This window comes from Netta rufina, assembly GCF_964035555.1.
Source record: "Netta rufina genome assembly, chromosome: 7".
NCBI lineage: Eukaryota > Metazoa > Chordata > Aves > Anseriformes > Anatidae > Netta > Netta rufina.
The window spans coordinates 34,655,253-34,670,236 of NC_140130.1; the positions used below are offsets into that span (position 1 = coordinate 34,655,253).

General features: G+C 39.7%; 1 protein-coding gene across 2 annotated transcripts in view; it reads right to left on the minus strand.

Moving 5' to 3' along the window:
• ADAM12 (ADAM metallopeptidase domain 12) overlaps positions 1-14,984 on the minus strand; it is a gene marked incomplete at its 5' end in the record, with an annotated part of 180,886 nt that overhangs the window by 155,219 nt on the left and 10,683 nt on the right. For both annotated transcript variants that reach the window (XM_084289704.1, XM_084289703.1), the window contains one exon: positions 8,761-8,894. In XM_084289704.1, coding sequence (XP_084145830.1) covers positions 8,761-8,894 — 134 coding nt within the window. The remainder of the gene's footprint in view (positions 1-8,760; positions 8,895-14,984) is intronic.

Sequence of the window (14,984 nt, forward strand, 5' to 3'; positions counted from 1 at the left end):
TCATCACTCCACTGTGTCTACAATGCCGTAAATTGCAATCACTTTGTTAAATTAAGCTTCGAAAGCTCAATAATACTTGAAAACTGTGTCCTTGAGGAAAAAAATTGCACAAAAGGGACACACAATTTCCTCAAGACAGGAATTGAATGCAAAATTTCTGCTACCATATCCAAGGGGTATGGATTATTTTTACCTCATCTATATGAGCGTTTCAAAAATAATTGGCAGGTTTTTTAGCAGTCATTTTATTTGTAGAAAAATAGCAACACTTTGAAATCCTTTTTATTGTCAAGATATTACTATTACATTTTAAAAAGGCTTATTATCAATTTTATTTTTCTTATCAGCATAGTACCACTATGAGTTTCTGTTAGAATTCTGAGGAACGAGAAATATCCGTATATAAGAGGTAGATCATCTGGGGTTCAATTTAATTACATTCAAATAGAATTATAATTCAACAACAAAACCATCAGGGTTAATGGGATAATGGGACTTGGTAGATCTACCAGCTAAATTTACCCCTTCATCCCTAAAATATGCATACACTGAGTACAATTTAATTTACTATTGCTTCCTGAGATTAGGGTCTTCATCATAGAATATGTCAATGGCTCTTGGTCATGGTCATCCCCTGCTCAGAGGATTTTAGTCCTTGGAAATGTCTCTAGTCCTGCTGCTATCATGAAAAGGACTCTTATCAGGAGGATGTATGGCAGGAGAGAGCCTGCTGTAGGGACTACACTGTTTTCAACTTGACCCAAGGCAATCTCAATAAGAATTAAGAACAAGGGAGATTCTCCTTTTTCCTGTAAAAGAATGATCACATGTTCAGGGCTGGAAAGTAAAGCATTATTTTAATCCAACACTGAAATTCATACCTTACGCTCAGAAGATCTGTTGCAAGAGATGTGAAATAGCCAAGTATAAGCTAAATTAATTCAATATGAAAATGCCTCAGTGCAAGCACTTTACAAAATCGGTATAATGCCGCATAATTGCAAGAACTTTATTTTCGATTTCAATACCACTTTAAAGGGCTACTATCATTAACTGGATCATTAAGATCAAAATTGTTTTTCTGTTTTCTTAGGGAATGTATGATCTGTCTGTTGTTGCCTTTTTTTTTTTTTTTTAATAAGAGGCTGAAAACTCACATTTAAGAACATCACTTCAGCCCCATCACCTTACAGAGGAACATATGAGCAGATTCCTCAAGCCCAGATCTGAGACACTACCTCATAGCTGGTGGGTCAAAGTCAGTGAGCACAGCAAAGCACTTCTGCAGAGCCCCATCGTATACAATTGCTGGCAGAGGGAGCCCGGGTGGTACGGGGAGACAGAGCTTGCCCAAGACTATTATATCACTGGCGATCTTCACTGGCCAAGTATGACAAAATTCCTCCCAACAGCTCAGCGTGATACAACCTCATGAAAGGGAAATTCACCCTACTGAGGGCTCCAAAATGCTAAGGGGGCTGGGGTATGTGTGGGGGAAGCTGGCGGAAGGTTTATATAAAGCTCTAGGTTTTCTCTTTATTGAAGCAACAATCTCTCTCAATACTATCTGCTATTTATATTGTGCTTGAACTATCCCACAGAACTTTACAAACTTAACACACTGTATCACTTAAGCTAAAAATGAAATGGACCATTTTCTGGGATGAATCCCAATTGCTTAACACTTCCCAGTATGCCCAAGTGTTTCAGGCAGGAAATGAACACTAGTGTATCTCGTTGAAACCAGGGCACTGATTCAGTGCAGACAGAGAAAATAATTTCCCCTACTCAATCACCAACACAAACTTTTTATTGGTGGTCCCAGCTCCAGGAATTCATCAACCCTGTAGCTGCTGTGTAGGATCCAGCAAGTACCTAGAACCAGGGTGCACCTCCCAGCGTTTTGTTTTGTGTTAATTTCCTAAAAGAAATGATAAGATTAATCAATTGGTTGAACATAGGTGAGGCACTGACTGAGAAGATGTTTTTGTGAAGACCCTTTCTTGCATGAGACGAGGTGGTGGGGACAGCTTGAAGCTGCTTTTTCTCACCCAGTAAAGTGGTCCAACCCTACTAGCACAGTCGTAGAAATTCAGTGAGAACAGAGGAGGTGACACAGCCCCTTTTCCCCATGCACCCCACACCAGACCTGTGTGGCAGAAGAGCCACTGAACAACTTTTTGACCCCATCTCAGGCTGGCTTTCCTGTGGCTGCGATGTGAAAGCAGCTTCAGGGTTGGGAGGACCTGGGCATTTCCTTCCCAGTAGCTTCCACAATAAATAAATAAATAAATAAAAATCACGCTATTCCTGAATTAAACAAGTGCAGGACTGTTATTAAATAATAGAGCATATATTTTTCTAATTAATTAGTTCTCACAGTGGCCCTACAAGGCAGGGCTCTAGGTATAATAACAAGCAAAAGAAATAACAGATTGTTTACCGGGCTATTAAATTAATGACTAACAGGTTACTAATTAAAGGCTCAATAAGCAGATCTCCCAGAGAACTTTATCAAGGTTTAGTGCAGTTTCTCACACCACTGAGGCTGTCCATGCCAAGCTGCATTCCCAGCTGATGACACAGCCATAGCAGCATGCACAGCTCTGCCTCTTATATTTGATACTCATGAGTCATAAAAATATGGAGAGGACTATAAATTCTGTTTATGCCTCTCTCTCTTAAGATATGTAAAACAACTATGTAAAAGAGCTATGAAAGCTGTCCTCTCAGCCTTCAAAGACTTGTTTAAGCAGCGCTGTATGATTCCCCTTAATACAATTGTCTGGAAGTCTAAACTTTGGTAATTATTTCAAATGAAAAAGAACAGCAGGAGGCTCTGTTGGAGGGAATATAAACAATTATCACTTGCACGAAGGCTATGCCAGTTATGAAATAAACTTGAATGGGTTTGCTCTTGAAAAGGCTGTGCTCTAAATTAATGATCTGACATAGAGGGCCTCTCAGCTGTACTCCTTGCATCAAACCCTGAGTTGGAGTCACGCAAGAAGATGGCGAGGTGCAGAAAAGAGGGGAAATGTCAACCAGCTTGGAGATCCTGTTAAACTGGGATCTTTCCACTGGTTGCACCAGAAACTTCATAAGAGCACTGGAAGGAGAGTGCACACATAACTCAAGATGATGGACTGGATGATGGCAGACTGTGCCTGGTCTGCTAGTTTGCAAGAGAAATGCAGCAAGGGAAGAGCAAAGGATGGGATCAAACAGGATCATTGCTGTTTCGCAGATTGATAAATTCTCAAATCTCCAGAATTATTGCTGTGAATTTTTAACACATTTAAAGTTTCTTCTTGTTCCTTCCAATAACTTTTTTGTTTCATTGGTGGTAAAACCTTTGTTCAGCAGGTGTTGGATTAGGACCTTATAGGGAAGTCATGGAAAAAAAAAAAATAAGTGAAAAGAATCAGTGTAACCTCTGATACATCTGATAAACCCAGAGAACCATAAAGATAACTAACAACTGTCCAAGGAGATGATGCTTTTACAGACAGCAAAGAATTTCACGTCAAGATTCAAGTAATCAGCATCCAAAATGACATATCAATGATCAAACTTCTGATGTTTGTTTATGAACACAATCCGTAACACGATGCTTCACGAATGAGGCAGGCAGAAAAGCCGCTTCTCTGCGAGCTCAATGGGATGCAATGCATACTAAGCAGTAAGAAATGGTAATATTCTGCCACTTTACATGCAGAATCTTTTGGGCTGTGACAACTGTACAGTTAAAAACTAGAAGAATTATGGTCTAACTATATATTTATAGATGGCCTTCATCTTTAGCTTTGAATTTCATTGCTAGAGTTTAGATTCAAAGTGTAACATAACACCAAGAAAGAATATAATGTTACTACAAGAAAAGGAATTTTCTGTCTTTTCATCTTCCTTATCTCCATTTTTGAAAACTCTTTAAAGTTTCAATCCACAAACCTGATTTAAATCAGCCCAGCCAAAGGAAGAAAACTGAGTCACACTAGCTCAGAATCTGGCCTTGAAATCTTTGGCTTGGCGAAGCAGTTTTAGCCTTCCCTGAACCCATTTTTCCCTGCCCTTTCTCCCCATGGTAAAATGAATTTCTGATATATTTGGATTTAAAAGTTGTGAGCGTTGAATGCAGCTGTTCTTCAACAGGAAACCCTCGGCAGCTGTCCCCATCCTTTGCCCGTCACTGGCATCTTCTTCTCTTGCTTGTCTCTAACCCCAGTAGCAACAGACCAGAAGGTGCTGCTGTGTGGAAAGCCACTGCCCAATAAGAGGTCTGACTGCAAGCTTGGGGAGAAGTTGCTTTTCCAATATACCCTTTCTTAATTGAGATCAGTGATAGTACTTTAAAAAGAGACAGGTGAGACTCACTATGACACAAGCAGACTAGGAGTCTAATCCATTGACAGGTACATCATGTGCATATAGTGTCTCGTTGCTAATCATTTTTAAGAAGCTGCAGACCAAAATGTGCTCGTTGTCCCCAATATGTGACCAAATTTAATACTAAAAAAATATTTCTCTGCACTATTTGAAAGCAACCTGGACGGACAAATTGCAAACTCAAAGCAACCTAAAGGATTTCAGGGCTCTCTAGCTTCATACGGGGCTTTTCAGAAACCACACTCAGCTGCATGCTGCATGGCTATGGGTCCTTCAATACCTGCCCAGCTTCAGCTGCATTCAAAATGATCTTTCTGAATTGTAATCATAGCCTGATTGGAGCATACATGTGTGTATGGAGCAGTCTAATATTGCACTCAGAGAGACACAAAGATCAGAATTACAGAAGTATGTGCATAAGCACTGAAAGATGCAAAGCATCATCCAGTAAGGAGAGTTGCACCTAACTTGCTTGTAAGCTTTTGGAAACTTCAGAGGACTAAATCCTGCAAGAATCAACATTGTGATCATATTTCAGTCCTTGCAGGTGCCAGCAAGGACATTACTGATGCTGCATGGCCACCACCAGAGAAAAAAACTACACTTGAGTGACAGATGACACGAAACTGAGGAGAAAAGATCTGTGCTAATTTAGTATGACCTCAACACTCTACATTTACCTGTATAATCAATTGTTTCATGAATGCACAAAATGCCTTCAATTTCCCAGAAACTTCCTGCATTTTAAGATCTGGATGTAGCCCTGGTTAGAGGAGAGAGTGCCAAGTTCCACAACAAGATGTTGCTCCAGGAGAACAAATATCAGCTCCAGGCAATGCCACCCTGGAATGCCTCTCAGCATTACGATTTCATATCTGCCCTGGAAGGTCTCAGATACTGGGCAGACACCATTTCCCACAGTTATAACCTTTAAAGTGTAGAAGTGAAACCAAAAAGCCCTTAATGCCCATGTAAAATACTTCCCACCTAGCTCTTGTGTCTCAAAGAGAAGGAATGTGCTTCAAGCTGTGGTCTAAAGTGAGCACTATCACCTGACCTACAGCTCCTGTGATGGTGGGATCTGGCACACATTAACCAGTGTGTGTCCCTAACAGGGTGTGAGGATAAAAGCTGAAGCCAAACAGATGGTCCTCTAAAAATCTTCCCTAAAGTGTTCTGTGTACTAAAACATCACTTACCCAACTCTCATCAAACTTGGCTTGATTTTTAAGTCTTGAGCCAAGTTTGAAGAAAAATATTCAGCCGGGAACAAGTGGGGAAAAGAGGTTTTTTTTCTTTTTTTTTTTTTTTTTTTCTGCACTCAAATAATATAAAAATGAAAAAGAAATTGTTCAAACCTTAGAAATAAATAAGAAAACCAGAACCCAACCCTTTTGGGTTTAGACCAAGCACTGTGAAAAGAATTGACAGCGAGCACAGAACTATGAACAGATGAAAGAGAGAAATGGGAAGGGAACTGGAACTAGGCATTTAGTATAATGATCTATCAACACCTTTTATAATGCACACAAAGTTTCAGAGAAGACGGAAATCACATCTGCATAGAATATGGACAGCTATTGTTTGAAAGCACACAGCGACCTTGCACAACATTTCAGGGTCCTGATTGTGCAGTCACACACCCACAAATAGTTACTCATCAGTAGTCCTGACTAGCAACAACTGGATACTCCAAATAGTAGCCACTAATTTTAGCAACATGTTCAGAATTAGCAACAGAACATTATATCTAGTTAACAAAAGAATGTCACTGGGCACCATTCGAATAGTCCAACTGAAAATTATCTAAATCTTCTGACTCCATCAAAGGATGCCAAAAGAGTTAGCAACCATCAACTACATGAACAGAGTTGTACAGTTGCATAAACATGTATGTATTTCCCTAGTACATTCTATTAATTATACATATTTTTTTTTAAATGTGTATCACTATACGAAGTGTTTGCATGAACATACACTTCTTTTCAAACTGGAAAGAAAAAGATAGCACTTCTGAACTAATAGTACCACACTAAAATCCTGATCTTGGCTTCTTGTAATTACAGTTTGAGAGGGCTGAGGGGAACAAAAAGAAAAAAGAAAAAAAAGCAGTCTGCCCAACAAATGATAGGTTCTCTCTTGAAACAAAGCACTGCATTTATACTTAGGAAAACCCAAATTCTTTAAATATAATTTGATTACATGTCTGATTTTAAAATTGGATTTTTCCTGCCATTAATTTTAACCATCATGTTTAGATAGTACCTATATCATTATGTATGATTAGATGTCCTTGAAAAAGTATATACTAAGTGTATTAAAATAAAACTAGGTTACAGATAAGTAACTTTTTTCCCCCTTTTCCTTTAATAAACTAAATTTTAATCTTGCTAGTGAACAAGACTGTGTTTGTGTGACTAGTCAGTGGGACTAGTGTCAGCAGAAACATGTTTTTTTTTTTTGCTTCTGTTCTGCACAGTGTACTGCATAGAAGGCCCTCAAGAAGAAAGTCATTAGCTTAATAACAATTCACGACGCACTGTGAATGAGATATCCCAACAGATATTGCAGTGACTCCTGATGTAAATAAAAGGATGTTTTTATCCTTAAGATCACAAAGAAAGTGTATGCTACACTAAATGACTAGCATGGTTTCTAATTGTTAAGCAAGAGTATTTACGACCAGAGGATTGGAGAATAGGGCTTTCATTGCAAGGCAATTATCTATACACAAATAACTTTAACACTTTGGCATTTTTATAATCACTACATTATTTATTTTACTATATATTCTATTGCAATACCATTCCCCTGGTTACAAGTACTTTGTACTTTTTATTTTTACTGCATTAAAATTAAAATAAAATAGGGGAACACTTTGAAATGAGCTGAAGAACAATAGGTCCTACTTAACCATTGAATTCAACAGTATTTAGCTTTTATGCTTTTGATCAATATTTATGTGACAAGCTATTCATTACTCTTCACTACCAGTTTAATGCTGTTGTTCTTCCCACAGCCTGATCTGCACTTCTATGCATTTAATTTATAACAGTTTCCATGGAAAAGAAGTATTCAAAGAAAAAAAAGTGCTGATACAGCACGTGGATCTTTCTACCAAACCACAAATCTTTTCTAATGTTCATCTTAAACTCAAAGCAATTCTGGGAAACAAATTAATGATATAAATCATATTATCATTACTCACATAAAGATACTCTGTTGTAAGTCTTTCAGAAAGCTACAGCGAGTAGCTAGACGAACTTTGTAAGGAGAATGCCTGTTTCTAATTAAATGATCTAAAAATAGAGTTGCACATACATCTAGGACCAAGCCATCTGTGTTATCTCTCTAAGATAAGCTATTATATATCCACAATGATATCCCTTTCATCACTGCAGATATTCAAACCAGGGACTGGCCTTTCTCTCCCATTTAGAAGGGTGAAAAAGAATAAGGAAGCAAAATTTTCACCCAGAAAACAGTTTTTGAAAGTCAGACCCATTGTCTGAAATGTCTTTTCACACCTACTTCTGTCTGTCAGCCACACAACTCAAAGCTGTGTCCCTCAGACAGTGGCAGTAGCCAAGAGGATTTCTCTGTGAAACGTTTTCCTGATGCTATAAAGTTGCTTCTAATGGGCTCTTCAGGCTGTTTTCATGGTTTCTATGATGGTACGTTTTTTTTTTTTTTTTAGTTAGCATTTTGACTGCTTGAAAATTTAACTTTTCTCTCCTCACACTTACTAGAAAATATATGTATAAATGAAGCCAGAACAACAACGGGCCTAAAAAGCTTGTTTGGAAAGGTTGGGTAAGAGATTCCTATGACATCCTCAGTGATAATAAAAGAAACAATGACTTGTCTTCCAAACTTGAAGAGGAGGCTCTGGAGACAGAAAGCAGGCCTTTTCTCCTAAAAACAGCCACCAGTATCACCAGCCAATGGCTGAGGAAAAGAAGGAGGAAAGCTTATCAGGGTCTGTCAAGATGGGGAAACAATCTCTGTTCAGTCAAAATCACTGGTAAATTATTCTCCCTCATTTTGGTGGCTGCTTTGTTGTTGTATTATAAAATCTCAAGCAATGTATGTTAAATTCATTAAAAATATGATTTTCCTTCCATTTCTGCAATCTGAAATAAGAATGCCATTTTACAGTACAAAAACAAACAACAACAACAACAAATATTAATTTCAAATACCTCCTTCATTTTGTTATGTTAGGAAAGTAAAAATTGTTGACTGCAGATCCTCTAGTAAAATATAAAAAATATGCTTGTAATAGCTATGATGAAGTAAGCACATTAATTTCCCCCAAAGCCTTCTAGTTGTTATACACCTCAGAATAAAATAACAGGCAAAACAGAGACTAACCTTTGAATAAATGTTGTTTGCTGGTCTCCACTTTTCTCCATTCAAAAGGACGGGAGATGTTATCTCATAATCTTTTGGTGGGTCCTTTGGCATCAGCTGTTTTGAGGACTCCAATTTGCTTTCCACAGTCTCACCTGGAACAGGGGGAAGCACTTTGTGGTTAGCAGGGAGCAGTATCTGACAATGTGAACCTTGTCATTTAAGGGACCTGGCAGCATACTTTAAAAGGAAATAATTCAGAAGAAGCATTAGACATTAAAACATTGTGGGCTCACACAACCATTGCCCAAACCTATGCAACTTTGTAAGAGATCTGGGGTTCAGGAAGAGGTGTGTGTTGGTGGTTTCCATTTTGATCAGAGGTTGCATTTCTATATCAGCAACTCAAATACCACACAGAAGAGACAGTGAGCAGCTGATGATGGAACAGCAAACAATTCCGTGCAGCATCTGAAAATCAGTTTTAAAACTATATAGGTAATTCTTGTTCTATATACCTTGACATATGCAAAAGTTGCTATTATTTATGCAGGCATTTTCATATATTATTCTCACCTCTTTTTATTAAGTTATTTTTTATTGCTCTTAAGAGTCCCATTCTGAAACTATGGTGCTCAGCACCACACAAACACAGGACAAGGTGAGGAGCAGAGATACCAGGATGCAATGACCAGGAGTTGGGTCTCAATATTTGAGTCAAAACTGTGGACAGGTATTGGCACCAGCCATTTGAAGTGTTATGTTAATAATGACATCAATGATTTATTTATTTATTTATTTTCATTGAAGATGACAACAAGGGGGAATGTGTTATGTGGCTGTCATTTCAGTGTCATCATTAAGAGTGAGCAAGCTGCAGGGATTTAAATGAGATAAGACTTTATCAGGTCTATTTTCCAATAATTAAGGTAAGAAATTCATTCATTATTCATTCCACTCCCTCAGTCCCTTCTCCTGGGTCTCTTCTCCCCATCTCTCTTCCCAGGTTCAGTCACACTGGCTCCAATCCAAAGCAGCAATGTCAGAAAGGAGGGCAGTGTCCATGGGGTGCACCTGGAGACCTAATTCCCCTAGGATGAATGAACCCTGTCATTGCAAAACGTGTGCTCCAAAGAACAAATAATGATCCCAGACTAACCCTTATGTCCTTCCCATTTCTGCAGTGGGTCCACAGGTTTTGTGAGTCTGAGTCACAGCACAGATATAACAACCCTGCCTGCTTCAGGTTCCTGAAAGCTCCAAGCTTTCATGATAGATTTACCAGACTTAATCCTAGGTATTAAACACTTTTTAACACACCATCTTACTCTGCTAAACATGGAAATACGTGGTTGCACTCCATTTGAACAAGTCTGAACTGAGTACAACAAAAGACTGAATTTTACTTGTCTTAGTGGCCTCAGCATTTCTGTATGGACATGCCAGGAGGTCATGAAATATCGAGAATCCAATAACATCAAGGAAGCACACTCATATTAGTGGAAAAAAAAAGAAAAAAGTCTGGAAGAGAATATAACCTCTCACTGAAATAATGCTCTACTCCCACACAGTCAAATTACTTCAATTCATACTACAACGTCAAAAAGCTATTTGCATGCAACATTTATCAACCATTTCTCCTCTCACTAAACATACTAATGGTATTGTGCCTCTCAGAGCAGAGTCCTAAAAAACAACCAACCAGCCAAACAAACAAACAAAATAAAACCAAAACCTCTAGTACAAGACCTGGAAATGGTACTGAGGATGAATCTAGAAGAGAAAACACGGATGGTTTCCAGGAGCCATGGGAAAGTCAAAATGGTGGCGGGGTTTGCCACACCAACCAACATGCCGAGCCCTCTGGAGCACTCAGACCCCATGAAGATAAGAGCTGAGCCTTCACAGGTGCTCTAAAAATGAAGTGATGTTCCAAACCCTGCAGACAACTGGGCTCACCCCTGTGTAGGTGTATGGGATACCTCCTCACCTGCCCTGGAGGGTTTAATTAATAACTATTGAGACTGCACGAAACCTCACTGCTCTTTATTCTGATGATGAGACACGAAGCTCCCCTCACAGAAGAGAAATTTATGAAGCATATCGCAGAGAAATGAGAAAAGTTTGGCTCTGTCCCTGATTTCTTTTCCTCTTCTTGGCTCACTAGAGCAGTCTCAACTATATGAATTGAATGACTCAGGTCCTTGTATTATTTTACAGGATTTGCACTCTGAAAGCTCAGTGCACTCTAAGTATTAAGAACCCCTGTGAGCATATTTCTCCTCCCACAGACACGCTGTCTGCATCACTTCCACAGCCTTACAGTGGAGATGCTGCCAGATACCAGGAGGCATCAAAGTCTTTCTTGTACTCCCCTATGTGCAAGTTGCCTTTCCTCTTAATTCTGCAAAGCGATAATATCCCTATGTTGCTCAAAACAAAAGAAAAAGGGAAAAGGGAGAGACCAGTGTTTGTGCACAGATGTGTTACTCCCTTCTTATACAGCATGGTCCAGAAAGTGCCACTGTGATGAAAATATCACATGAAAAGGGAATCTTATCTACACAAAGTGCAGCTCAATATTGCCCCTCCTATTTCTATTATTCGGGATCACTTACATGACAAAGTGATGCTTGTGGTGCATAAAGAAGCAAGGTTACAATGAGCAAATTTAATCTTATACACATGCTTATTTATGGGCACACTGGAAAATGCATATTGTGTAGAAGTGTTGATAGTCTGGAGACAGACATCAAGACAGGTTTATAGGCAGCAGTAATATCTTTATTGGGAAAGATAATTTATTCGGGGGAAGCAGAACAGACAAGCTTTAGGGCTCGCAAACTCTTCTGAAGCTGTAGCCTTTAGAAAATATGAGATCAGTTTCTGTCTAGATGCTTTCCTTCAGCCAAACATTTTGCTGCTTATCTGAATGTTTTTATTTAAATTATTGCGTGTGATAAAAATCACAGCTTCCTGCAAAGGCAGAGAATGCACTGCGTCTGACTGGTGTGGCCTCCTTCTGAAAAGCCCTTAAGCATATGCCCAACGTTATGCATTTGCTCAACTCCCAGATGTCCTCAGTGTAAGGACAAGTTACAGTTTCTTTTGTAAATGAAGTAGTGATTTTTTATTTTTTTCGTTTTTAATTTAAGGTCATTACATTAACATGCTATGCATATTTCGGAAAGACTACAAAATCGAGCAATCTGTATAACAGACAGGCAAACTTTAGATCAGTTTTTCAATATAAAAACAGGAGGAAGATAAAAAAACAAAGTAAATCCTTTATGTAGGATTCTGAAGTCTGATTGCAAAGTTTCAAAGAATGCCTTGAAAAAAACAGGGGATCACAGCTGATGATGAATGACTCCCACATATCTATCTGAGATGGGAAAGATGACAGCATCTAACGGGCCACCAGACCAGCAGAACAATAGGACACAGTCATGAGACTTAGGTAGAGAAAGACTCAAAGTCAGGAAAAGGAAACAAACAAACAAAACCCAACAGAATTAATAGAGACAGGCTAAAAATTAAATAGTCATAGAAGTTGAATTTGAAGCCTTGAAAAAAAAATGGGAGAAACTGGCGTGCAGTCACAGAACAGCCCCTAATCTGAGCTGTGGTTTGGACTTCAGATTCGGTAGGAAGGTGGGATGGCTGCTGGCAGCCCTGGAGAGTTGAAGCAGTGCCCTTGGCACACATGGTCCTTGCCTCAGCCGAAGTGTGAAACACCAAATTTGTCCCAGAGAGGGACACTACATCAGTTCCTGGATGAGCAAAACACTTCTAGTCCTCTGCTGGTTATGGGCCACCTGTTAGAGTGTCAGGGCAGCCCTCCCAGAGAGCTTCCAGGAGAAGGGTGTGATGGGATGGAAAGGAGGATGGGATGGAGGTCCATGCCTAAAGAGGGTTTCAATCTCCTTGGTCACTTCACATGAGGTCCCAGTGTCACGGTTCTTTACATGTGGATGTGCTGGTAATTCCTCTCTGCCACTCTTTGTTTCTTTTACCCATTTTCATTAAGATTTCTTTGAAGCTGCAGCCATTAGAGTTGTTTGCATTACTTTAATAAGAAGGCTTCTTCTCTACCAGGACTCTTGGTATTGCAGCAATATAAATAGTGTAATAAGGGAAATCAGAGAATTCAAATTTCAGTAACGTGTCATGAGAGGGGAAGAAAATCAGACCATCTGCATTATTAGAGGCTTTTATTGGACCCAGGCTTCCCATCTTTTGTGTCACATGCACCTTCTTCCTCACCTACTTATTTTCCATTTCAGTGAAATTCTGCCTCGTTCCTCCTGGTGCAAGCTCGTCTCCCACTTGTTCACATGGAAAACTTCACAGTCGGGTCTATCTGTTTTCTATTTTCAGCCTGCACTGAAGGTAATGTTTTTGATCCACGAGCAACCCACAAGCTGGTGTAGAGCCCTTTATTCTTTTTTTTTTTTTTTTTTTTTTTAGGAATATAAAAGACACTTTGTACAAATAGCAAGATGAGTAGATGTTATCTGTCAGTGACTTTTGTGTTGCTTACACATTTTTCATCTGCAATGTACTTCTACAACTTTTTTTGTTTCACAATATCATGCAAGGACTTGTTGGCCAAGTAGTTAAGAATAGTTGTCATCTTTCTCTTTGTATTTCAGTTCCCCCAAGCTCTGTGCAAAATAAACTCTACGCATGTGATGTGACATCTCTGTTTAACAGCCACTGCCTCCTGAAGAAGCCCAGACACACTTCAGATTCCCATTTACTTAAAATTAATACGCTTTTAGTCAGGCAGCACAATTTATTCATCCCTATGATAAACAAAGAGGCGAGCGCTCCCCAGACCGAGTGGCTCTGGATGAGATGGGCTGGAGGGGAAGGAGAGAGCTGCCTGCCCGGAGCACGCATCCCTGCTCATGCTGCCTGTGCATGGCATGGCATGACAAAAAGCAGCCAAATGGGGGGCAGCTGGTGCACACCACCCATCTCTTAACCTACAGCTTTACCATAAAGCCAACCCATGGCTCTGTGCTGCCTTCCTGCAGCTCCTGCACCCATCACAGTCATCACCCACTCCCCAGTGCCGCAGGATGCCCGGCCACGGCCCCAACTGCAGCCCCCCATGCACTGCGCACTGCCACCAGCCAAGATAAAGGAAAATAAAAAAGCTAAATTAAATTATCCTCGTGTTGCCTTCCATATTACAAATGGGCTTAGAGTTGGAAGTTGCAGCCTATCTACTTTTTCTCTGCAACAAAGCAGCTAATCACCGGAATAATCTCAGGATAGAAAAGAGCAATAGATTTGAGCAATCTTTCAGCAAACGGAGAGCAACTAATGGTATTGCTCTGTATCACAGGCTTTGGCAATATCATGGAAGACAGAAATGGCATTCTTCATCCATTTCCCTCGTTTTCTCCATCTTCCTCAGCTTAGCTCACTGCCAGTGGGACCCATGATTTAGATGGGGCATTTCTGGCTATGGAGGAAGGGCTGGAACTATGGCTGCCTCCAGCACCTGCCCAACCACTGGCAATCAGTCTTGCATGTCTTATTTGGGACAGCCCTGTTATCACCTCCAGACTCAAAATACAATTATTTAATCCATAATTACCAAGCTCACACACTGAGAACAGAAGACCAAGCATTTGCCCTTCCAAATGAGTATTAACATAGGAAAATTAAGAAAGGAGTGAAATTGGACAAGGTGTAGGGATTACCCACCAAGTACAACTCGACAACCAGCCCAGCAAAGGAAGGTTTCTACCAGGTTCATGAAGACGATGCATTAAGATCAGTCTTAGTATTTCCATCAGCAACCTTTACTCAATGTCCACAAGCATCCTCCTCACACCTAATGCTCCAAGTTAGGAGATGGCAACTGCACAGAAAAGGGCAGGAATAACACAAAAGAATCAGTAACTTGAAGGCCTGGGCAAAGTGTTGACAAATGAAACAAGAAGGACCTGTACATGATATTCAGTATATGAGCCATCCAGCACTGATATCGTATGAAGCAAATACAGCTCTGGAACAATGCATCAGAAGAGGTGTGTCCAGTGAATATCAGACCAGTATATACCAGTACAAGCACCTCTGGAATAGTGTGGGCATTTCTTATCACCTGTGTTCACAAAAGATGAATTCAGCCTGGAACTGGTAGATTGGAAAGGCTGCCAGGGCAATCAGGGAAGTAGAAAGACTGAATTGCAAAAGGATAACTAAAATAATTAATTGCGCAATCTAGA